General features: G+C 41.4%; 1 protein-coding gene across 1 annotated transcript in view; it reads left to right on the forward strand.

Moving 5' to 3' along the window:
* Positions 1-2,429: 2,429 nt before the first annotated feature.
* Positions 2,430-26,704, forward strand: part of CALD1 (caldesmon 1) — a 95,180-nt gene continuing 70,905 nt past the window's right edge. The window contains exon 1 of the mRNA XM_010002930.1: positions 2,430-2,500. Within this exon, the coding sequence (XP_010001232.1) occupies positions 2,430-2,500 (71 nt within the window). The remainder of the gene's footprint in view (positions 2,501-26,704) is intronic.

Consider the following 26,704-nt stretch of genomic DNA (forward strand, 5'->3'; position numbering starts at 1 on the left):
AGGGAACTTCTTCCAACTGCTATGCAATTTCCCCGACACTCCTGGGAGGAAGAACAGAAATAGTTCTGGGTTGTTATTATTATCCTCCTCAGCTTTCCTCATGGGGAAGAGTGCTTGAGCTTTTGGAGATGAGAGATGATGTTGAGGACCATGCAGAAAGACAACATGTGGGGGTATTGGCTGGGACATTTGGAGAAGGGATGAGGGAAATTTTGGGTGCACAGAGTCTGGAGCTTGGGGCAGAGAAGAGAGGAGAGGTGGAGAGAGGGATGGTACCTGGCTGGGTAAGAAGTGATGAAGATGCAAATAAATCAGATGTCAAAGCATGTCTGCTTTCGGGAGGCAGAGTGGGAAAAAAAACTTTAGGAGTCTCAGTTTTGAACACAAGGCATCAGCTTAACAGTCAGATCTTTCTATTGTAAATCCCTGTTGGTGACTCTGCTCCACAGACTAAACGGTGCTGCCTGATGCACTCTCAGTTCCTGTGGACACATCTGCCCTCTGTGCACAGAAACTTAGCAGACTGCTTCAGACTTGCTCTCTGTAGTGTATACCCTTCCTTCTTTGATCCTTGTCTCCCAGCCAGGGGGAAGCACATCACTCCTGCAACTCACAGGCCCTATAGCAAAGGAACTGGGGCAGGATTTAGCTGCACACATAGGCTGAGATGAAAACACTCATTGGGAGAGAATGACAGATTTGCTGTTCTGTATTCTTCAAGGGGTACATTGTGGTAAGAGTAAACAAACACAAAAATTGAAAAAAAGATGTCTTGTTATGACTTGCTTTTTATACATACAGTCTAATTGTGCATTAAAAACAAAATTAAAAGAACACCAATTGTGAAGTCACTATCAAGATTTGCAAAATTAACCTTCTTTTTGAAACTTCACAAAACAACCCCAGCCAGCCAAACACGGAGAAAATCACAACAACAGCAAAATTTAAAATACCTTAATCCAGGAACAAATCAGAAAGAAAAACAGCCCTAGGGAAAGTAAACTAATAAAATAACCTCCACAAAACCCCTGCCCTCAGCAGTGTTTTAATCCAAAAAGGGGCAGAAAAAGCCACAGATTCCCTTAAGTCATGGGAAGCTTTGCAATTGCCAGTGATTTTATGGAGAGGGTGCTTGGACGCTGCACTGGCGGGCAGGAATATAAACCTGCCAAGACAGATCTACATCTGCAAACAGAGCACTTCAAATAATTTACAAACGCACCTTGGCTTTGTCTCCTTTTAAACTGGGAGCAGTTCATAAGCCACCTTTGAATTTTAGTCTGTATCTGCACGCTGGCTTTCTCTGTGGTGAAAATGGCTGGTCTTGTACTAACAGGCTGGGAAAAGGTTGGGGGGGGGGGGGGGGGAGGGGGGGGGGGGGGGGAAAAGTGCAGCGCCTAGGCTAGGATTGCAGAGGAAGCTGAGGCCTCCAGCCCTGCACAGGAAGCAATCTTAGAGCAGGCCTTAAATGCCAGATTCCAGGCAGAGTTTAACTAACCACTGACAGCTCTGTAAACAAAGCAGGGACAAAAAGAGAACAGCTTTCCCTTTTCTGGTAGTCATTTTTGGTTTGGGGGCTGCAGGGGAATTCTGTAATACTCGGCTTGATGGGATATAAACCAAGGCTGGAAAGGCTTTGTATATGAAGAACTGTAAAGGGGAAAATATTTCATGGACTAAATCATAAAGAGGAAGGTAGGGAAGAGGGAAAACGCGTGGATTAAACAACAACAACAAAAATATTTAAAAAATCGCTATTTTTGTTTCTTTGAGCAGGATTTATAAACAACTTGGTTCCTTCTGGGTGGTATTTAAAAGCTGCTGCTTATTTTCCTTCTCTCTCTTCCTCCTCCCCACTCCTTTTCTCTTTTCTTTTTCTTTCTTTTCTCATTTTCTCATCTCTTCTTCTTTTCTCTTTTCTTGAAAAGGGGGTGGGGACAGAAAGATGGGGACTAACTTCTGCAAAACTTTTAATTATCTCTGCAACTAAAGAAAATAGGAAATCTGTTGTGCGGCATTTTTTACTGCTTCCAGTAAAAAAATTGGAAGCCTAAAGTTAAAACCCTGCAGAATTGTTGCTATTGTTTGTAGAAAAAGACCTGTGACATTACAAATAGCTAGTCTGTGGCTAGCAGATGTATACAGTACTTACTTAAAGCATGTTGATTTAATTTTAACTAGGAAACTAAACACAGGCATGGGCTATGTTTATCCTACAAGGCATTCCATTAATCTTGTTTATCTCAACAACACTGAGGAAGTTAAATTTTTTGATGGAAAAAGAAAATAGTTACAGCAAAGTTAAGAAAGCAAAACAAAAGTAAATGGACTCAGTTAAACCATCCATTGTATTTCCTCTCTCATCTAAGTGATCATCTCCCCTTTTAGACTTGGATCTTTCCAGAGCTCTGAACGCTTGAACACCCACCATGGATGACTTTGAACGCCGCAGAGAGCTCAGGAGGCAAAAGCGTGAGGAAATGCGCCTTGAAGCAGAGAGGTGAGGTGCTATGTACGGAAAATGGTGCCAGTGGCTTGTCTTTGATTAGCAGTGGCTTTGAGGATTTGTGTCTTAAATTCCAAAGTATGCTATAGGTAACCAAAGAATCCCTGCTAATGATATGTGTTGTTTAATAGCTTCAGTTATTGTGGGAGAGCCTGGAAGTCAGGAGTGTCTGATGCCTAATTCCTTTAGGCTGTTGGAAATGTTCTGGATTCTAGTTACTTTGTTATATGAATAAATGTAAGCAGTGTAGGTAGACTATGGCCAGGTGAAATTATTGTTTGGAAAACTCATGCTGAGATGCCATGTGAGTGAGTGCTGTACAGAAAGGATTTTCTTGTTTTCTGAGACATAGAGCTAAAATTACAAGCTAGAAATGGAAAGTTGAGCTGCCCTTGGTATATGAAGCATACCATTTTTGTGATTTGTCTGCCACTACTCTGCAGTTACTATTGTATTTCTAGTGCCTGCCATTTTTTATTCATTTATAAACACTTTCTTTGAGCAACAAGGGCAGCATTTCCTATCAGTTATTACAGATTTACTTTGGTGCAAATGAGAACAGTACTTGACATGGGTATGATGATGTCAGCTTATGAAAGGAGCAGCATGAAAATACTGGGAATGACATTTCATTAATTAACTCCATTTTACACCTGTGCAGTTACATTTACTTTAATGGCATTTCCAGTGATTTACATTTAAGTAAGCAGTGAGAAAGTAAAAATTCATTAATTTTTGTAATGTCATATTTGATATAAAGATTTTATTTCATTTTTTAGCACTGCTGTGATTTTTTTTTTAAAAAAGAAATTAGGTTCAAGCCCTTTTTGTTCTCATTTTGCATTTAATTTTGAATATGGACTTAAATTTTGCTTCTGTTTTATTCCAAGTGCTGAGAAAACCATGGTGGTTCGGGTTCTGAACACTGTAAGAGAAAATACATTTTCAGAGCAATTTTAATGGAAGTCAGTAGAATGCAATAACAAATTTATTTTGTATGCCTAGTTTGAGCTTTTTAATAAGGCACTGGTTATGTAGCAGGGCTCTCTGATGGACTTTGATGGTATCTGGGGGATAAATCCCAGGTAGATGAGATGCAATGGCCACTTTTCTTTTCCAAGGAAGTGTTGCTGTGTGGAACTGGCTATGTGAGCCCTTGTCAGGCTGTAAGGTGAACCTGTGAGCTCTGGAAAGGAGCAGCAGAGTTGCCTGAAGAGAAATAAATTCACACAAAGCATGGTGACCAAAGGCATCCATCACCTGGTTGGTGATCTCCCAAAAAGGCAGAGAAGCAAATGTGCTGTGACACTAAGCTTCTTTCTTTGTCCCAGAAGGTGTGCTCCCAGGCCTGGGCAGTATGTTTTTGGTGGGTAATGCAGGAGGGATTGCAGAGCCTATGCCAGTGCATAGTGCAGCACATGGTATTTATGTACTTCTAGTGTATTTCTGCTTTAAGAAAACCTTTTAAGGAAAGGCTGAGACTTCAGGGTTTGCTGCTAGTAGAGACTCTGGGTGGCTTGTGGAGGATGATGGGGGATGTAGTCCAAGAAGTGTTTTGTTCTACAGCAGAATGTCACTTGAACATCCCTGTGAATGTATCCAAGCTCTTTGGTGAGTGTGCAAAGGCTGTAGAGTCTGGGCATAAGGGGGTTGGTGATAAAGCACTCTGCCCTCTCTGCTGTGGAAGCTGAAGTCTGGGACCTTAGATGCATCCAGAAGTCATTGTATGGTCTGCAATTTTATGTGTGGGCCCAACTCCAGTCCCTGATCATGCATGGGAAACTGAAGTCCTGGAGAGGCAAAAGCTGAAGCCAGCAGCTCACTGGGGTCCCTTGAAGGAGCCATCCCCAGGAAGCCCTGGAGGCCCATGGAGATACCTGCCCCTGTATAATGGGGAAGCCAAGCAACTGGCTCTGAGGGTGGCAACCGCTGGCATGAGGAACAGCTCTGTCCCTACCCACCTGCCCCTGCCTGCTTTTGGGAAGTGTTTTTGCCATGTCTGTGGTGGCTTTGCAGGGATTTTATGTGGTAACTTTTGTGGAGGAGGAGAGCTTGATGGCAGCCTGAATGAAGGAGAAAGGTTAGGACCCATGTCCCTGATTTATGCTGAGTCCCTGCAGAAGTGCTCTATGCCCTTTCCCAGACACTTGAATCTTTTAGCAATAAATTGGTGTAGGCTAAATCTTGCTGTACTCACTCCATTGCTGCCAACTGGAAGCATTCAAGTATCATGAGTCAGACCCCTTAAAAGTCACAAGACTGCTTTAAAAGTCTTGAGGTCTTAAAAATAATTTAGTCTGGCCATTTCATTTTTGGTTTGCCTTAACAATAATAGAGCCCGATTCTCAAGTTCATATTGAATTTGGGAGCAGAGACCTCCTAAACCTGCCCCAGCAGGTCAACAGCAGGGAAGAGCTGAGCATCTGCCCCCATTGCATTGCACTCTTCACATCGAGATGAGGGCAGCAACTTTTGGGCAATTATTAACAAACAAATATGTCATGCTGGATTTGTTTTGGTGAATTCAGATTTTTAGGGATCTGGGGAGCTTCTTCATCTTAAAAAATGCAGCTACAGTGTGGTTTTGTCCATGTCTTAAGCCAAAGCAATCTGCTTGCCAGACCTTCCTCTATCTGAACGCTTTGAAATGTTTTACCAAGTGAATCCTGTGGCCTAGAGAGAGGCACAGAGGCTGAAGGTGCTCCATCAGCTCTGAGTGCTGGTACCTGCTTCTTGGGCATAGGACATCTACCTTCACTCTCCCATCAGTGGGTGTAGCCTTGCTGTGATGAAGCCACCACTTTTTGGAAGCATTTCCTCTGGGAAATGGACAAACATGATTACGTGTAGACTATAGCATGTTTGCTAGGCTTCCCAGACACTCTTTAGGCTTCTCTGAGTTCAACAGTAAACCCAGAAATGCAAGCAGCCATATCAGACAGCAGAACTTGTAACTCAGCCAGCTGCAGTGATGCATTTTGACATTTCCTGGGATAAAGACACATGAAAAGCCTGTCTTCCCAGCCTGATGCCTGTGCCCAAGAGAGATCGAGGGCTGAAGGTGCCTTGTAGCAGTATGAAATCGTGCACCACATGCCCAAGAGAACAGGAGTGTCTTGACCTTATTATGTCCTCTCCAGGGGCTGGAGGCCATGTGAGGACTGATCAGGATACATGTGCCATCAGCTTTGCAAGAGTATGTCATGCTGGAGCCACTCATTTTTAGCTGCTTTTTCTGGAGAAGAGGAGGCTTCAGGGAAACCTTGTAGTGCCCTTCCAGTACCTAAAGGGAGCTTGCTGGAAAGCTGAAGAGGGACTTTTTACAAGGGTTTGTAGTGATAGGGCAAGGGATAATGGTTTTAAACTGGAAGAGGGGAGACTGGATGAGGCTCTGAGGAACCAGGTCTAGTAGGAGGTGTTCCTTCCCATTCAGGGTGCCTGGAAATAGATGATTTTAAGGTCGCTTCCAACCCAAACCACTCTATGACATGATTCTGTGATTCTAATCTTTGGAGAGCTTAGTGCAAATTCAATCCTTGAGGGCTGATGTCAAGCTTTGTTTTGGGTTATTTTCCATTGGAAAGCTGTTGGAAATGATGCTTTGTTAGGGCTGTGTAGCCCTGGCATTCTGGGTCTACATGCTTAAGTTTGATCCTGAGGAGAGGCTGGCTTTGTCTTCTGCAGACCAGCAGTGTGGTTCACCCCTGGCATGTGCTTTGGCTAGTAGCTCATGCTGTGGCAGTGCAGATTTAGATTTCAACTCAGAAAACTAGTGGGGGTTTTGGCATTTTAACCTCTTGTCATTTCTTGGTATCCCACATGTCGTGGATTCTGCACACAGTCTCACTGCACCCACCCAGGTATTTTATCCAGCCAGAATTTTTTGACTATTTGTATTAATCTGGGATCTTGGGAGGCTTATGTGCATCTTTGGAATAGTAGCACTGCAGACCTTTCTAGGGGGCATGTGGCTAACAGCAGGCATATGGGGCTTTGTCCAGCTTCCTCCCAGGCTGTCAGATTTATTGTCTGCACTCAGGCTGGCAGGGTCCCAGCAGCTCATGTACCTCCTGGGGGGAACAAGGCTTTCCAGGCATAGGCTGGAAAACCCAGGACAAAGTATGGCAGAGTTAACTGTGCCTGTCTCCTAGCACTTTGTATGTGGTTTCTGCTGATCCGGTGGGAGGTCAGGGAAAGTAGGACCCTACAAGCCATTTCCGTGATGGGATGTGCCCCAACTGCTCTGTGGTAAAGACAAGGCTTTATCCTGCTCCTCAGAGGCAGAGGGAGTCCTGTGCCTGGGATGGTGGTCATATAAAGAAACCCCTGAGGTCCCAGTCCAGAGCTGGTTGAAGTCAGCGGGAACTTCCACTAACTTCAATGGGCTTTGGATTAAGCTCTACCTGAGTTATTCCAGCCACATGATTTATGAGACAGTCTTAGTGACAGCCTTGAAGGAACTGGATGAAGACTTTGCCTTCCTAGCCACAGGGCTCATACTGTGCTGGAGTATCGAGCTGTCACAGAAATGGGTTGAGCTTAACTGACAGGAAAAATCCCATATGTAATTGAAGCACAGGGGATTGACTTCTTTCAACATAGGAAAAAACCAAATGCCACTTGCTGCTTTGTGCCTCTTCCTAGGCAGTAAAAGATGTTCTCTTGAACACAACCATCAGGTGTTTCAGCTGACACTGGAAGAATTTCGCCTGGGGCTAGGTAGTGTGTGTCTGGACGGGTAGTGTTTTGTGAATATCTTGCTGGTGCAGTTTGGTCTGCACTGCAGCTGCAGTGAAAAATGGAGGTGGAATATTTCTTGAAGTGACAATAGACCTACTTCCTTCTCCATAATTGAGAGCAAACATTGGCCTCTTGAACTCTTTAAATTATAGCTCTCAGGTTGATCTATTTAGCACTTTTTTACACCATTTTACATTTTACAACTGGCTGACTTGCTATTGCTCCAGCAATGTATTTTCACCTCCCCTGATGCTGGAGCACTTGTAGAAAGTATGCTAGGAAGCTGATCCAGTTTGCTTCATTGCCATACCATCACTACTGCAGACTTCAGCCTTCTGAGTCCTTGTCAGACTGATGTCCATTTAGCTGAAGCTTGACTTTGGATCTGAACCACAGCTTTGCCCTACATAATGCTCTTCCCTAAAGGACTGCAGGTTATTTCACTGGGAAGGAGAGGTATTGGTCATCCTGTTGTAAAAATACAGTGAAGTGGCTATGTAGCATGAAATTCTAAGTCACTAAAAAGGCTCTCTAAAACACCATACTACTTTGCAGGTTGTACAGGATCTCCTGACAGTGACCACAGCAGTCCCGACTGAAGGGCTCATCTCCTTGCAGGCCAGTCAGATATTACTAACCATACCCTAAAAGGGTATGTGGGTAAGGCATACAGAAAAACACTGCCATTAAGCTTTATGGCTCCTTATAGCAGTAATTACTAAATGCAGTTAGGCAAAGATTATTTTTTTTTCTAAAAAAAACAACAAACCAACCAAACAACATCCAACAGTTTTATCCCAAACTCTCTTCAGCCTCTGATTTAAACAGGTTTATAAGGAAGTGTGGTTAATGTTAATAGACAAAGGGCTGGGCAATGGTCACAGAAATAACCAAGTTTACAGCATGGGGATAGCAGCAGCCTGCAGCAGGCTGAAAAGTCTCTTTGGGTGACAACTTGCTCAATATAACTTCAGTTAAAAGAGGACAAACACATGGTTAATCTCAAAACTTATCTTGGTACAACTGAAAAAGGAGTCAAGTGAATTTCGGTACAGAAGGTAAATATAAAACCAGCAAGGCATTTAAAGTGCTTTTCACTGTTCTAGTCCTGGTGACGCTGCTGTAGCTCCGGTAAACATACTAAAGGGCTGATTCACCAAGGTAAGAAGGTAAAACCACCCAGATCAGACAGGGTAATCTTGGCAAGACTAAATGAGAAGCACATTGCTTTTCTTCTGAAAGGGTAAGACAGAACACATTTGTTGCCACAGTGTCTTAAATCTTCTGAAAAACAAGGAAAGGTCATCCTTATCAGCCACAGAAGGTGGACAATTTCCATTTTCCTGTTCAGGACAGTGAGGATGAGTGGATGTTTATGTTAGACCAACAGTGAATTACAACAAACAGCTTTTGAAACTGCTTCTCATTCCTGCAATGGAGCTATTGCTGGTGTATTATTGATAAATGTTAAACACTGTGGAGAATTTAGGAATGAACATAAATAGATCTTTTTAAATTATCCCCTGTTTTTTTAAACTCTAGGACTTGCCTATGTCTTCGTCCCAAAAGTCTGGTTACATTTTTTATTAAGAGTTTTCAGAGACCATTTTTTGATTCAGGTTTGTGTAACAGAATGAAGAGTATAATCTTAATACAAGTTTTCAAGGAGTGCATGTTTAAAAATAAGAGAAGCTGGTTGCATATGCCTAATGTGTCGTTTCCCAGTGGTCATTGTTTATTTCAGAATAGTACTTCCAAAAATGTTCGGCCCCTTTTCTCTTGAGGGCTGCGCCCTTGTCTGGTCCAAGCCTCTTCCGCTACTAAAACAAGAGCTGCAGAGATTTTAACTCTCCATGAACTTCATATGTCCTGGAGTTCCAAACACTTTGAGGGTTTCTGCTTGTCCTTCTATAAAATACCTTCTCGTAGAGCTAAGACATGACATCTTCTGCCCAGGAGTTAAATATTAAGACAACTAATAAATAAGATTAGAAGTGTGTGAGGGCTGAGAACAAATTGAAGCAAAGTGCTCCAGCTGTTACCCTGTCTTCACAGCTGCCTTGAATTCCAGAACTGACAGGACGTATTTGGATTGTTGAGTGAGTAGAGCCCTTCACATTGCATTGATCACTGTTCCTTCAGTTCTTGAGGCTCATTCTTAACCCAGACAGAAAAGCATGACCCAGTCGCTCATTAAAACATGCCCTACTCCTGTCACTCTCAAGTGAGGCTGGATACTAAACAAATCTTTGCTATTGTAGCATTTAAGATGCCCTGCAGGAAACAACCATGCATACCCACAGCTGAGCAGAACCTACCACTTAATTTTACAGCCATGGTGTGTTTTGCAGATTGTTTCCTTTAAAGTCCTTATGTTTTATAAAATAAACTTTATTATTCAAATAGCTAGACATAAAGAATAGAAACTTCACTCATCCAACCTCATTGCAATTCCTAAACAGACAAAAAAAAAAATAAAATAAAAAAAAATCCAACTTCTTAGTATGCAGATATTAATCCAACATGTATGTTTAAAATAATTCTTTAATCTCTGTACTATGTCCACTATACCAGCCAAGCTTTTAGGAGGACAGCCCAAATCCAGCACCCAGACAGCTGGCAAAATGCCCTGTCTTTCACTTCTTTCAACAGAGGGGCAGGTTTTGCTTTAGAAGCCCCAAGGAGAGTGGGAAATTCTTGGGTGCAAAGCATTCCCTCCAGGCTTATAACCAGGTAACTCACCTACCACCAAAGAGGGAAGTCTGCCCTTCTCTTTTTTGCTGTATTTTTATTAGCTTTAACTAACAAAGTTCTTGATGAACTGGATCTTGTTTAAATGCCTAGTAAATATGGGCATCGAGGCACAGATCTTGGTGCTTGCTATTGATACTTTTAGCATGCCTATTTAATAGGGCACCATACTTATAAATCTTGCTATTGATATTTTAGCATGCCTATTTAATAGGGCACCATACAAGGAGTAATACAACATGATATTTTATAATAGTTTTTCGGAATTAAACTGAATCATAGGCACTGCACAAAGAAAACCATGAGGCTGGAGGAGTAATAGTTCAAGTGAATGTCCATGGCTGTCTGTTGTGTTTTATGCTGAAAAATAACAGCTTTTAAATACGTTAGGTGCAAATTGGCACTATGCAGTCTATTAAACCAGGGTAGCCTGAAGTGCTCTTGCAGCTCTGTACGTCTGTCATTGTACCTTCAGAAATACCTACATGAACCATTGCTAAATCTTATTAGATTCCTAACTCAGTCTTTCTTCATAAGTAAAAACAGTTGATCCTTAGTTCTTTCTAGACAGTAAGTTTATGAATTGAGCTCTCAGCTAAGTCACTTCCCACGAGCCTGATATCCACAACTAGTGCAAGAAGCAGGGCTAATTTAGTTCATATTATAAAGCCTTCTCAGACCATAGAATTGTACATACCTTATCACACAAATGTGTGAGTTGGCTGAAAATTCTACGTTAACCCTTCTCTTGATTAAAAAAGGCATTATTAATAGTAATGCTCTGAAACAAATTTAATGTAGTTTAAAGAAAAGCAAAATACTGTGTTGTTCCCATAACAAGAAGCTGATGGTTCAATATCCTTGTATCTTTAAAGAAATTAAAAAATATTTTTAGGCAAATGCATTGTGCATGGATATTTTCACCTGCAATAATGTATTCCATAGCCTGGGTATGCTCGTTGCAAGAGGCTGATGGGATATGTTCTGGTGGTCCAACCTGCCCATTGAGATGGGCCACATGGAGTCGTGATGCTTTTTCAGGCAGAGGGTCATAGAGTGCTGCTCAGACTGGTTACTTACCGCAGTCTCTGCCATGCAGGTTGTTTGCAAAGTTAGCAGGGCTGCATTGCATCCCTGCCACAGCACTTGCACCCTGGGCCCAGGGCCTGAGCAACTACTTGTACGGGTAGTGCGTCTGGGGCTGGACTTGGGCTGGGGGGCCTGAGCTCAGCTGCCAAAGTATGAACTGTCCTGCATACATAGTGACACAATAGTTTGTCTGAAGGAGGTGTTGAGTAGGGGCTGCTGTGGAAGGAGAGGGTTGGTGGTGTTTAATTTGCTCTTTTGCTCTAAACAGAAGAGAGTAACTAAATGTGGCCTCTAAAACCGCAAATTTCCAGACTTGGATGGGTATGGTCTCTTAGCGGTTACATTACAATACTTTATTTTTAGCAAATAAGAACATTGTTGAACTTGTTGCTTAATTGTGTCACCGTTCTTCGGGGCATTCTGGGCTCAGAATGGTAAACGTTATTAGGTGTCATAAAAACTGCAGTTATTTACCTGACTATGAGACTCTTTAAGGAGTGACATGAAAAGTAGTCAGTGGATTTCTAGTAGCATCTGTTTCTCAGCGTGACTTTGCCTTTTATTAACATCTTTATGATCATTAATGGCTGAAGTCAAGCCAGATAATCAGAAGATTGTATTTTCATTTAAAAAGCTGAGGTAATTTTTTTTTTTCCAGGAATAATAGATAAAATGAAGTCAAACGCTAATAAGTTATATGTGAGAATAAGCATAGTATGTAAACACTATCAGATTGCTGGCAGACTGGGTAAAGTTACCCTTTCAGACCTCAGTTCGAAGAGCTAGAGAGAAAAAATATCTTTTGCAAATGAAACTCCAAACTGATTTCAACTTGCAGGAATATCTCATTTGGTCAATTATCTACTGCATTTTTGGCTTTGTGTGGTGAAATAAAGCTTTAATTACTGAAGATAAATGTTTAAAAGCAGCTTTATTTCTCTCATCTTAACTTACTTGTTAGTTCATGCAAAACAAAAAGAGTCCTCCCTGCTCCTTCGAAAAGAAATCTGGTGACAGACCAGTCCCCGGGGATGCTGGCACGCAGTGTAACCAGAGAGTCAGGTTAATAGAAGTGATACAGCTACAGATTAGAAGGAGCTGTAGTTGTGTCAGCCTTGCAGCTGGGCCCTTCTCTTCCTGGGGAGCAGTGAGGGTGATGGGAAGTGGAAGAGTAAGCAGGATGCTTTTCTTTTATTGGAAACTATAAACCAGCGGGTAGTGTATTTGACAGTTAAAGGCTAGTCTCATCTTGGTTGACATTAAGAAGATGTAAATAGATGATGTTTTTCTCCCCTTTATGTAAAAACCTGTTGGCTGGACTAAATAAACTTGCCTGTTAATAGTCGTTGCTGGATGGTCTGTTGAAAAAAGACCAACAAGTTTGTCATGCTGACATAGAAAATCAAGGCAAGGCTTTGATTTTCAAATCACAGTCACAACAAGTTAGTTGTGACTGTCTGTTTGTTTTTTAAGAAAATATTTACTTTTTAATTATTTTTTTTTTAATTTTTCTTCCTCTGATGTGAAAACCCCTAGGTTTCCTTCCAGGTAGCTTGTAACCCATTTTCAAAGTGAATGTTACTTAAACCAACAACAAGAACGACTCTAACAAGAGGTTATCTTCTAGTCAGACAGTGCTTTTCTTGTGCTGAGATCATTAGAGGAGAGGTGCTGAAAATTTGTACTCAAAAGCAGGGCTTCTTCAAAGGTTTTGTTAAGCTACTTCTCCATACTAGTACTTCACACTTTCAGCAGCACGAGACAACATATTACCTACTATTTTTAAAATTTATTCACTTGTATAGGTGCTTCCCTCTTTGTTAGTCCTCTTTGTATGTTTAAACCTGATGTATTTCTTGGTAAATTTTTAGGTAATTTTAAGTCACTTTTGTGCATGTAGTGGAAAGTAACCAAATTAACATGACTCAAATTTTTGCTTGTCAACTGAATCTCTTGCAAGAGAGGTATCTTATTATGAAATAGTGTGGGAGGGTAATCCTATTTAAATTTGGACTGGGACATTTGCATAGATGGTTGGACTTCATTATCTTAAAGGTCTTTTCCAACTTAAACAATTCTGTGATTCTATGATTTAATGTACTCGGTTTCAAGCCAGGTTTGAGGTAAACTTCTGTATATAGACTGTGGTGAGATGCATTGGTGCTGGACTCCTGGATGAGGAATCTCTGTTGATCTTCATTTTCCGTGCAAATCCTACCTCTTCCTACAGCTGCTTGTTTCTTCTCTTAAAATGGCTCTGTGCAGAGTTGGGTGACACAAGTGATGACAGACAGGGAAGCTCAAACACTGACCTACCTCCAGTTCCTTCATGCTACCATCAAGCATGAGATCAGGAACAGATCAGGGGAAGGCTGGTATTACATGGGTGAATCAGACCTTATGCACATCTGTCAATATCTACTGACCACATGTCTAGAAATGGAGAGCCTGGGGAGTCACCACAAGCCACTGCGGAGTCAGCAAATGGCTGCAGCTATTCCTAGTCCTGGCAGCTGGATTACTGCAATAGCTTGGACTATTATAGCTGGCTGGTTCCAAGGAGTGTCCTGCAAAGAGAGATATATAGAGAGAAAGATTAGAAAGAAAAATCTGAGCAACATTCCTTTTCAAAGTGAGAAAAGCACTGCAGGAGTGACTGACAACATGGACACTTGTTCACAAGACACAGATTTTTAGCATAAGAGGGGCTCCTATGTATATTAGCTTAATTCTCAAAAATATGTCTTTGAGGGTTGAGGGGTGTGTGTGTATGTGTTGAGCAAATTTCTGACTTCAGCAAGTAGACATTGTTTACAGGAGTAAACTGGTTTTGTTTATAAAATTGTCATCCCCCTAGTGACAAGGAGAAAATCAGATATTCTATGTATCAATTCGGGGCATTTCTGAAAGGCATTGTTATAGACAGAGGCAAGACAGGTTCAGGGGTGAAGTTGGCCCCAGAGCAGTACTCCTCCTTATTATAAAGAATAAAACTTTTTTCCATCTGTATTTCTGAACAGAGAAAAGGGAAGAGAAGGTATAAATGTTTTTTAGTGAAATGAACCTTTTGGTGAAGCAAAAGCCCTCATAAATTTGTTTGTGGTCTTCATGTGAATTGAAAAAAATTCAGCAAAAACTAGCTAGATTTTCAGCAACATACTTACAGTCAGAAAATGAAGGACCAGAAAAGACTGTCTCCACTCCTCCCAATTAATGCTTATCATTTTGTGAGAGGACCAGAGCATAGTGGAGGCTGGAGAGGAAAGCCCTTCTGGTTCTCTGTGCACAAGTGATTTTTGTCCTTATGTCCCCTCATGAGATGACTATACTGTTGCATTCATATGGGACATCATGCCATCCCTTGAGGTGAAGATCTCAACATTCATTCTGGTTTTCTGTCTTTTCTTCATGCAGAAAACTTTTATGAAAGGGGGAAAAAAAAAGTTAAAAAAAAAAAAATTATCTCCACTGGAACAGCGTGACTGTTGTTTAGTAAAAAAAAATAATAAATTTATCTCCACTGGAACAGCGTGACTGTTGTTTCTTTAGAATTGGTTTCTTTTGCAAGCCTGCAACCATTAAACTGAATAGTCCTCACAGCTTTTTCAAGTTCATCTTCAGCCCATACAGAATGACAAGTTTTTTTCTGGGCACTGTTGCTCAGAACATTCCCGAGATTCTGCAGCAGCTATTGCTTCAGTGTCTTAATAAGGCAGCGCCATAACTGGGAAAGACAAGGAGATGGCTTTTCTAAACACTGGCTACACATAGATTCCTTTTATGGTCCAGCTTGTGCGGTGGGGTATTCCTCTAAAGGTCAGCGACACAGATAACAAAGTGCTTCCCACTGCAGCTTACTTTTTGAGCACCGGCATCATGTGTCTGGTGCCACATGTTCAGCCTGCTCCAAGAAGGAGGAGAAAGAATTACTTGGGTAGGGAAGTGCAGAAAAAGGAGAAAAAAGCAGAGTGTTAAGTGCTGTGTATTTTGTATTGATACTCTTGCTCACTGTGGCTGAAGTATGTAGTTGTGAATACCACGTACAGAATGCGTTTGCTTGTGCTGGGCTGATATTTTGTAAGAAAATGCCCCATATAAACTTCTCAGTAGGACTTCAGGGTTCAGGTCATCCCACAACAATACCAAGGGCAAATTTTCATGTCATGCCCATGAATCTGGCTTTTCATTAAAATGAAATCCCTCAAATGGGATAGAGTACTAATGACCTTTTCAAACCAATGAGTTATTATGGCTGGAGGGGTTGTCTGTAATGGAATGCCACAAGATGAATTTGTTTAAGCAAGAGGTTTAATTCCCCTACCCACCCTGCCTGCCCTCCCCGCCCCTTGCTCTCTTGTACAAGCTAGTAAGTCTTTTCTCTCATTAGCATGTGGTCATAATCTTATACTGGAGGGTTGTATAAATTCCTTCAGGGTTATTCTCTTCTCATCAAAATTTTTCATGGAGTGGATGAGTCATTTTAATATTCTAAAGAGAAAGAAAATCTTGGTCATTGATTTGAGAATACCCCCTACAAAGTAATGAAAATCTCATAATGTTTGTCAGTCCTGAGTACGTGTGCAGGATATACATAAACTGAATAAAGGATATATATCTTCAAGGCAAACCAGAAATGTTTAGGCATATTCAATGGATCTGTAATCTAATTTTTAATTTACTGATTATTGTCAGATGGACTAATACACTACCTAGTAAACCATTAAGATAACGAAAGACTTTCACTACATCACTGGCTCTGATACTGTTTGAGAAAAGTGAAGTGCTTGAAGGTGTTGTTTTGGTGACTCACATCTTAAAAGTTAAACTTTCTTTATCTGTTTCCCTGTTGCTTCGCTGACTCCATCCTGATTTCACCTATCATGCTCACGTCATACTTAGAATGAGATCCTGATGTACTGACTTCGATATCATTATATGTCTGGTATGCTTGTGGTTATGCTGGCTTTGGAGGGAATGTGACTTTTCAGTCTGATGGCTGCATGGTTTTGCTGGATATAATATCTTGCTTTTAGGAGATAAAGGCATAAATGCACAGAAATGGAGCAAGGATCATAAAATACACAATTTGGTGGATGAAAGCTTTTAAACTCTTGTCAAAACTTGCTGTTAACAGAAGAATTCTGAAACAGTCATTGACTGTGTTTTAAAGCAGGATAGATCTAGAAGGAAAGAGTTGCTCCCCAGTTTAAGGACCCATTTAACAGACTATGTCATAGCTCCATAGATGTTCTGTGTTATGTTGCACTCTGTTTTAAGGCCTGCTTTCACTCCTTTCAGTCTGAATCTGTTTTCAGTGGTTGTGCACATTTAGCAATTAATCTGGATTTGAGGGATTGGTATAAATGAGAGCAGAGATCATTTGTCCTGTCCTCATTATACTGCTGGAAGAAATACTGGTAAGATGTGTTGGTGACTAGGAATGACTTTTCCGTCACCAAGCCATCTTCCTTTATTTATTGGTTGTTGTTTCCTCAACTTGGGCTGTACCCTGTCATTGGTTTTTAAGCCAAATTCTTTATGGAAGTCAATAGGGAGTCCTGCGCAAAGGGAAATGACATAATGTTGCCCTTTAGTCCTACCTACAGAGAAGCAGACTTGGGAAACATGCACATTTTCCTAATTACCAAGCACTGAATTTACAGCATATGTTCATTTTCTATCGACATCCGGCAGCTACACAGCCTATAGTAAATTGGACCATTTGTACTTGAGGCAATTGTTTTTAATAAAAATATTCTGCATGTTGTCTTTATTTGGATTACATATGGTAAATGTTGAGGTCTTCACTGCTCTGAGGTAAAGACTGTGCCATTTTTATGGGCAACATTGAGTGTTCTTAGCTAAAATGTCTGGTAGTCCCACTGGAGTGCATGGTTTTGTAGGCTGCCACCTTTTATTAAAGGGTTAATTGCATTTTGGTAGAGATGTGTGTCTCTGTAGTTTATAAAGCATTTTTTATATGAAAGATGCCTCTGTAGATGTAAGCTATTACCATCTGAACTGTCAGCTTTTACAGGGGATGGGTTGCAGGTTCATGGCACACTTTTGTAGTGCCTTCAAGTTGTTCTGCAGGGCAGGATGAACAGAATTGCAGAAGGAGTTTAAAATGAAGACTTAAATTGACTAATCCTTTTGTTAGTTAGAAGTCAGAGTCTTTAAACCTTAAACAATTGGATGAAGCAAGGATGTAAGCATAAAGGCAGAAAAATAAAGAAGTTTGGCCAGAGGAGACTGCTTGAAAGGTAGCTGAAAGTGATTGGTTCTGTTGGGAATAGTAATGCCATTTCAACTATTTTCACTCCTTCCTTTAGCACTGTAGTGCCTCTCTCATAATACAAACTGCTTTGTACATCCCCATAACCAGACCATCTGAGATCTTGTTGATTATTTACTAAGTGCATATAACCCAGTATCATCCTTGTAATGTGGTAGTTGTTTCTTTAGCTTTGTTTATAGGGAGTGAAAAAGGACTTGGTAGCACAGCCAAAAACCTATCAGAGGGGATGCATGAATAGTTTTTCCTTGCCTATTTGTTTGTTAGATCTTCTCCGAGCTGCAGCTGCAGAATTTGGAGAAGGATACAGAAATCACCAAAGCCCAACATTTTCAGCACCATTGTTTTGATACAGCCCATTTATAGAAGGAGAAGCTATGAAAACCAGCTTTGGCATTAGGCTTCAAGAATCTTCCTCCCTTTTAGACCTTTAGGTTGGAGGTTGGCCCACCTTTGTTGATTACATTTAATAAGAACTCAATGTAATTTTATTGCATGGGAAACTGGATGTGGAGCCTTTGTTAGAGAGGATGATTAGGGTGACAACCTGATAATACTGGACTTGTTATATGTTGGGTGGCTGGCAGTGAGATGGCATGAGCTGATTTGCATATCCTGTAGGGTTCTTGTGGAGCAGCTCTATTCTTAATTTAATAAATAGGTGGAGAAGTTCGTGAGGAGTAGAAGAACCTCCTTTTATCCCTTTTCCAGTGGATTTTGTGGGTTTTCACCTGGTCTAGGTTTTGTTCAAGGGAAGCCTGAAGAGTCTTACAAATGCCTGTGCAAGCCTGAGTCCCATCTTGAATGGTCAGTGGATGGGGCACTTGAATGTGTTGCTCACTGTGAGAGAAGGATGTGGAAGGCATCTGGAGACTTATAGCCAAAACTAACAAACCTGATGCTGATTTTTTTGGAAAGCAATCATAAAATAAGGCAGAAACAATACCAGACCCCTTGTCTGAAGGTCCTTTTCTGTCATTTGTGAACTGGATTCGCCATTTGGGATGGCAGCTATGGCCATATCGGATTATTATTTTTTTCCTTGTTTTTGTCTTCACCCCCTTTCCCACTCCTGGTGTTTTTTTGTGGGGATTTTTTTTTTTTTTCCCCTAAAACCAGAACCATGTCCCTGTTTCTTGTAAATGTGCCTTTGTCATCATGGGTTTAGGCTGTCATAACACATTTTACCTCAAGCTCCGTCTTTAATCACTTTGTGGCACACCTGGGAATAGAAGCCATGTCTTGGCCACAGGACAGCACTGTCCCTCTGAGGCAGAGAGCAGTTGTGAGCTTTCTTACAGAGCAGCCTGCTCTGCAGTTTCCTTGAAAGCTGAATTTTGGGCATTTCATAATCTAGAGCAAGTGCAACTTCACCTTTAATAAAGAGCAGTGTGAGTCTCAAAAGACACAAAACTGCCTGCCACCTTGTTTATGCAGAGGAAGGGAACGTGGCAGTTGAGCCTGTACATTGAGTGAACATTGTGAACAAATTACAAATTAAGAGGATTGGAGGGGAGGGTGGAAGCCACTTATGTAACTCAACTTCATTTGCTAGATTTCCTCCTCCCTAGCCCCATTCCCCATTATTTATCAATTAAATATGCTAGGAGTAGTAAGCTGCTTACCACAGAATTGGGAAGGGGGTGGGATAATAGTTATTATCCTGTTCCAAAAGCCATAATACTGGATACCAGAAAGAATGAGAGTCAGATGTAGATGATGCTGTTGAGTTGCCATTGGTAGAACAGAATGTACCACCGTACTATCCAGCTCTGGTTGTGGCTGTGTCTAAAACCATATAATGTGACTGAAATGTGGATGTCAGTCTGTAGAACTTGTGTGGTTTATAGGCTCCTCATTAAGTCACTAAACCATGTGCAATGGATTAAATTACCATTAAAATTCCATGTCTCAAAACAGCTTATTTCACTCTGCTAACTTTCTTGTGTTTCGACAGAGAGTTGCATGCAGGTGAGGAGAGTCTTATCATTCAGGCAGGCAAAGGTTCCTGTTTCTTATTCCCTCTGTGTGCAAAATTCTTACTGATTTCATCCTTACAAAAAATGGATGGAATGCTTATATATTTGTTTTTCATTAAAACCTCTATTGGTAGAAGCTTTTGGTGACAGGGAGCCAGAAAAGAGTTCTGAAAACTAGAAAGTTTATCCCAAATAGCTTTTTTACAAACTGGGGAGGATGGAAAGCTCTACATTTCCTGCAAGGTGACAGTGTTCTGTTTTTCTTCAGATGGTCAAAACTTTCTAAAGTGGTAAATTGTTCCATTAAGAAAAAAGTGTATAGACCTTGCACCCTAGCAGTGAACTGTGAACAGTGTGTCCTAAGACAGCTGGAGGGCAGGGCAAAATGCTCTCTGTTTCTGTTGGGTAGGACAGGGATTGATGTTATCACTGTGAAACATGCACTGCTGTAATGTGATCTGCTTTGATCCTTGGCTTATCTTCTCAGCAAAAGCTAAATCATAGAATGATAGAACATATTGTGTTGGAAGGGACCTCTAAAGGTCATCTAGTCCGATGCCGCTACAATAAACAGGGACATCTCCAGCTAGAACAGATTGCTCAGTGCCCCATCAAGCTTGACCTTGAATATCTCCAGGGATGGATCCTCTACCACCTCTCTAGGCAACCTGTTCCAGTGATCCACCACCCTCATATTAAAGAACTTTATCCTAATGTCCAACCTAAATCTACCCTTTTCTTGCTTAAAACCATTACCCCTTGTCCTGTCATTACATACCCTTGTGAACAGGTCTTCCCCAGCTTTCTTATAGGCCCCTTTCGGGTATTGGAAGGTCACTATAAGGTCCCCCAGAGTCTTCTCTTCTTCAGGCTAAACCACCCCAACTTCCTCAGCCTGCCTTCATAAGAGAGGTGCTCCAGCCCTCTGATAATTTTTGTTGCCCTTTTCTGGACATGCTCCAAAATGTCCATGTCCTCCTGTTGGGGACTCCGGAGCTGGACACAGTACTCCAGGTGAGGTCTCACCAGGGCAGAGTAAAAGGGCAGATTTGACTCTCTTGATCTGCTGGCCACACGTCTTCTGATGCAATGCAGGATGTGCTTGGCCTTCTGGGCTGCAATTGCACATTGGTGGCTCATGTCCAGCTTTTCATTCATATCCTTTTTCCACCAGGCTGCTCTCTAGCATGTCTTCCCCCACCCTGTATTCATATCTCTGGTTGCCCCAGCCCAGGTGCAGGACCCTGCATTTGGTCTTGTGAAACCTCATGAGGTTCACCTGAGCCCACTTCTCCAGCTTGTCCAGGTCCTTCTGTTCCCCTGGCATATCGACTGCACCACTCAGCTCGGTGTCATCAGCAAACTTGCTGAGGGTGCTCTCAGTGCCACTGTCAATATCATTAATGAAGATATTAAACAACACTGAGCCCAGTACAGCCCCCTGAGGGACACCATCTGTCACTGTTTTCCATCTGGACATTGAGCCATTTACCACTACTCTCTGGATGCGACCATCCAGCCATTTCCTTATACACTGAACAGTCCATCCATCAAGCCCATATTGCTCCAACTTAGAGAGAAGGATTTTTTGAGGGACTATGTCAAGAGCCTTGCAGAAGTCCAGATAGATGACATACATAGGTCTTCCCTTGTCCACAGATACTGTCACTCCATTGTACTTGGCAACTCCCTTTTGCTGTTAGGTGTACTTAACTTCAAATCAGTCATGTTTCAGAACTATCTGGAGTCGCAAATGAGAAACCATCACCAAAGATTGAAACGGAATGTGAACTTGTAACTAGTTTAAGCTGTTATTCTTTTATTGAACTGCAACTCAGTCCAAATAATTACTTTTAAAAGTCTCTTTTTAATTCAAATCTTAACTTGAAGAGTCAAACCAAAGCCAAACCAAAACTGAGCTAAAAAATATACATTAGTTGAACTTTATGATCAAAATTGTACTACACAGTTCCTTAAACATATGCAGTGAAGAGGGGAGTCTCTGCTCCAAAATTCTTGCAGTCTTAATTAACACAGGGTGTGCGCAGCTGATTGACAGAGAAGTAGCAGAACATACAGTCAGGCAATTACAGATAACACAAACTGTGGTTGCAACTCTGTTAATTAACTGTGGAATCTGCTAATGTGACCCACACACAGTAATAGCACTGAAAGACAAGTTTTATAGGGAGATCTGAAAAGGGATGAAGCAGGATCTCTCTCACCTGCCTTTGTGCCACAAGGTGCAACAGCTTGCCTGAGACCAGATTAAAAGAAAGGCTGTAGTTCATGGGGGGAGTTTAAGGGGGCAGCTGGTAACCTTTTTGGACCCATCTAATGGGGCAGGTGCACTTCATCATGTTGAGACGGTTGGGGTATAGGCCTCTTCCTTTAATCTCAGGCTAAATTACTTTTTTTTTTTTTTTATTGTTCAAAGCTGAAGGAAACCAAAACAGTAAGAATAAATGTTGGCAAGTACTGGGAGTGATCAGACCCCTCTTTTTTTGGGGCTCTGGATGTGATCCCTATGTGTGATCCCTTTCCTTCCCTTCCTTTCTGTTCCCGTTCTGTTTTGAGCTTCAAAAACACTAAGGACTCCTACTGCTAGGATCAAAGTCCTCCATGTGAGCCAGCTGCTTCTTACTTTTACATGGTCATCTTCATCTTTCTGAGGATTTGTGGTGGTTTGGCTTCGGTTTATTCTATATTATTCTATATTAAACATGTTCCACATATTTCTCAGTCCCCCTACCCCTGAAGACCAACACCCCCAAAGACCAATACTATTGACAAGATTTAAAAGTGGAAGAGCAGACTAGGAAATATAATTTTTTAAGGCATGTCCCATGTAATAAGTTCATGGCCAACTGCAGCGTGTGACTCTGCCCCAGGTGATTTCCCAATGGCACAGGATTATATCCAAGGTGCCTGGCTTATGTTGGGACTCTGGCATGGTCCCTCTCTGGATCGTCCCAGGCAATCTCAGCTCTGGGATCTTACTGCACAGGAGTCCCTGAGCACCCATGGAAATGCTGGACAACTTGCATGCTCTTTATTTCAGCTCAGCACCTCTCCTTGCAGGCACTGGAGTATTGGCCTGTATGACAATGGATATTTGGCTTGTGAGAAATCTACCTAGGGTATTTTTCTTCCCTCCCTTTAGTATTTAATGCTCAATTATCAGTATCCAGGAAAACAGTGTTTAGACTTCGTTGAAAACGGGTACCAATATGGGTAGCTGACGCAAGAGCAGTTTATTTTCCATTTTAATAGTTCTTTAAACAGGTCCTGCATTCGTATACAGCTCCTTTGTTGGAATAAAAATCTTTGTTGTAGGCTACCAGACGGCTATAAATAGCTGTCGTGAGTATTTATGCAGAGGATAATCTCAGGAGAAGGTATTTTTAGCTTTGCACATTGTTTAGAATAGGAAATTCTTTTAATGCCCACATTTTCCATTCCTGGTGCCATTAGCTTTTCCCCACCCCCTCTTCTGATGTATGTCTTGCTCTTTCATTCTCCCTGTCATTTCCTTTAAGGTTCAAGGTTACAGCCAATCTTCTCCAGAGGCAGACTTGAGTTTATTTATTTTTTTTAAGAAAAATGCTAACTTTGGCCTTTTGCAACTGTATGGGAATTCAGTTCATTTTATTTCATGGGGCTATCAGAATGTAAACGAGATATCTCACTAGGCTGTCGCCGCAAATTGGGTAATGAATGAGCACTTTATTTCTCTTGCACATGGAACTAATGTGCATGTTAGAATAACAGTGGTCAATCTACTTTATATTCCCACAGAAAGTATTCCACTTTTTTGGCAAGTTTGTGAGAGTTGCTACTTGTACCAGTACTCAAGTTAATGCTGGATGTAAAAAACAATAATAGTACTGTGCTGAACCATACTTGTAACTTCAAAATGTGGCCCCCAGCAAAGCCCATTCCCACAAAAGTCAATAAATTAATGTAACCTACAAAATAGTCAAATATTGTGTGAACTTGAGAGAAAGTGTTCTGATGACTGTTGGCCAAATTCAAAGCAAGTAGAAGCTAACACAATTCAAGTGCAGCCTATAAGAGAAGTTCACAGTTGATCTATGAACAGTTGTGCAGGCTCATCAAACCTTTCATTATTATTTATATATATATATATTTTAATATTAAAAGGGACTGAAGAATGCAGAGCTTCATCATTACTGGCAATTAGGTAGATTGTAGACAGGGGAAGGCTAAGATGATCGTAGTATGAAAATTTGACTAATTACTTGACAGCTAAAATTAGGTGGGATATGTCCCATCCAGAGAGTTAGATTTTAAGAAGTATTTCAATATCTTGTGAGGTTGTCTTTGAAATCTCTGTCAATCTCTAACAGGGCTCTGCAGAAGCAGGTCTATGTGCACTCTTGAAAATGTCACCCAAGCTCTCTGCCACTGCCAGTAGCCCCAGAGCATCCTTTTAGCTCTTATGTGGGGAAATGGTTTTGGAGGTAAAAGATGGATGTTTCAAGTCTTGCTTTCTCTGCATGGGTGACAAGGTTATGAACTGTGGCCTGTAGTCCACCTGTCTTGCTTGTAAAACAGTGCTGTTCACTTCAAGGGAATTGTGTTTGTGTTTTTGACAGTTTGTATTACTGTCAGTTTGGCTATTGTATTAATGTCTGTCACATAAATCGGTAGGCAGATGTGCACCCTGCAGTTTTGAAATGCTGCTCTGTTTGAGGCAAGGGCTGGCAGCCACACAGCCCAGTCACTGTGCTAATGATAAGAGAGAAGAAATTTGGAGGACAAGAAAACTCCCATGAACCCTTTCGGTGCAGACTTTGCCTTGATTTCACCTGCTGAGTGAGCAACGCAGTGTTCACAAAGCTCAGGGTTTAATTTCCCATCTGTAATGTTGTTTGCCCAAAGATCACAAGTTATTAAACGTTACTACTAAACAGACAATTTGACCTTCAAAACTATGTAAATGTTAGGGAAACATGCTTGCTGCTTGGTGACTGGAAGGAGGCTGAGTGCTCGTGTATGCCTTGCTGGAGAAACTGATCATTGGTATGTGTCAAGCAGACACTCTCAGGAGCTGGGGTCTTCTGCCCAAAGGCAGCTGATGACCTATCCCAGGCAGATTTTTGTAGTCTTCGAAGGTCTTTACTAGAAAACCATCAATGGTTCACCTGGGGAGGAGCCCTGGGAGTACAATAAGGAGTATGTAGTAGGCTTGGCTACCCTGGGAGGTACTCCTGCTGTGGGCAGGAAAAACCCAGGGGGAGCTGCAGCAATTGGGTGAATACAGGACTCAGTTACATGCCTTGCCCAAGGGTCAGTACTGGCCATGTTGTTCCAAGAGGGAGGCCAGAATCCATTCAAAATCAGCAAGAAGAAAGGTGATGGATTGCAGCCGTGTTGACATCTTAACTGTCAAGTCAGGGACAGCAGGCAGCATCATGAATGGAAGCCTTCTGCATGTGCCATAGCCTTGACTGAGAGGCAGCTTTGCTGAGTTAGCTTTAAAGGGTGTCCATTGTAAAGTGTCCACTAAAATCTGGCTGGAGACCACCAAGTTTCTTACATTCTCAATTTATGTGATTTAGTAAAATGATTTCTTTCACAGTTACCTTGACTTTCTTATCTGAGGAAACCATGGTTTTATTCAACTTAGATTTTTTTCTACTCTCTATTGTCTAGAATGTGACTAGATCTAATTTCCCCCTTCTGTCACAAATATTAGTAGCTTCATTTTATTTTTACGTGAAGTTTTTTTTCAACAATAAAATCTCTCCCAGTCTGCAGTTAGATAATATTCAAGGTCACAGTAGTCATAACAGAATCTGTCTCACTTAGTAGGACTGCTCTCATGGAAATAGGAAAAAGCCCCAGCAGGATTTTTTGCAGCATTTTGCTAACGCTCACTTAATTTGTGAGACTTGATCTTTGAAAGATGGTGCCATTTTTAGGCCCATTGCATTGAACTGTTCATGTCTTAATTTTTTTAGTTGTGAGGTAGAATTAATATGCATGTGGGCTGTTCTCTCAGAGCATGAGGCAAGGGATGAAAATGTAACTGCGGAATTTTTTTGCTACTGCAGTTCTGCACATATTCTTAGAGGCTTTGAATCCAAACTGGCAAGACATTAAAAATGAGCATATCTATAAGTCATACAGGGTCTTATTTTGTGCTTTGATTCCTTTTGTTCCCTATATTTCCTCCCCACTGTCTTCTCAGCACCAGTGTCCTCCTCCTCCGGTTCACAGCTGTCCTCCCAGGAAGTGTTCATGTAAGAGGAAAAGCTTTAACGTGCCTTTGGTTGCTTCACTGTGGGTGGAGGAATGGCAAGCTAGGGGAAAGTTGACCACGTGTAAAACTTATGGTGTTTTCTTAATATTATTTTTATATATATATATATCTAATGTTCTTTGTTCCTTATCCTGGAAGGCTGGGAATCTATTTTGTCTTTAAAAATTGTGAGGTCATACATGACTATTTTCAGAGGAAGTCAACACAATAAATTTGATGCAGTTTCACTGAAAGAAGAATCTGTTGCTGAAGGGATCTCCTGTTCAACTGAGCCATGGTCCTCTGGACTTAAAAATACAATTAAGTCCTCAGCATTGAAAAATACATCGTAAACAGAGTCATATCCACTCACTTACTGCTTATGGGCTCCCCTCCATGAAGGTAAGAGAGGACATGATTGTCTGGGGACACTGTCATCAGTGAAGCTGCACAAAGATTGAATTTGGCGTGATCTTTGTCAGGGACAGGACTGCATTGCTACTTGTGGAGGGTGACTTCAGCAGACATATAGAAGTTTACAAAATATAACCACTGCTTGGTAACACCCTTTCTTTAGAATCTTCAAGAGCAATTAGGGCTCTTAATGGTTGATATAACATTTGTGACATAAGAATTTGTGGTACAGATACACTCCTGTGCTCAGTCTGTATGGGGAGGGGGAAGGAGAAGTCTTTTACTTGCTCAGTGCTCTCACTTTAGGATGAGCTGTGTGCTCATTCCTGCAACACTTTGCATTCCTCTGCCAACATGGCAGTGGTGTCTTCAGCACAGTCTAAAAGTCTGTTAAAAGTGTTCCACTGCTGTTGCTAATCAAGAATGAGCCTTTTACTCTTGTAAAAATACCAGCGTTTTAACAGTAGAAGTAGACGTGTGCATCTTTGGATTGCAGTGCCTTGTGAAATGTCAGTATCATTACCATGTTTTCCATGTGTCAGGATGCCTTCAGAATTTATGTTGTGGCTTTTAATCCATCTATGTGGGCTACAACACTTGGACACATACACATTCATTGCTGACAGCAGGATTTAAAAAAGTTTTGAAGAGCTTTGCAAGGT

Source organism: Chaetura pelagica, unplaced genomic scaffold (genome assembly GCF_000747805.2).
Source record: "Chaetura pelagica isolate M959 unplaced genomic scaffold, ChaPel_1.0 scaffold117, whole genome shotgun sequence".
Classification (NCBI taxonomy): Eukaryota; Metazoa; Chordata; class Aves; order Apodiformes; family Apodidae; genus Chaetura; species Chaetura pelagica.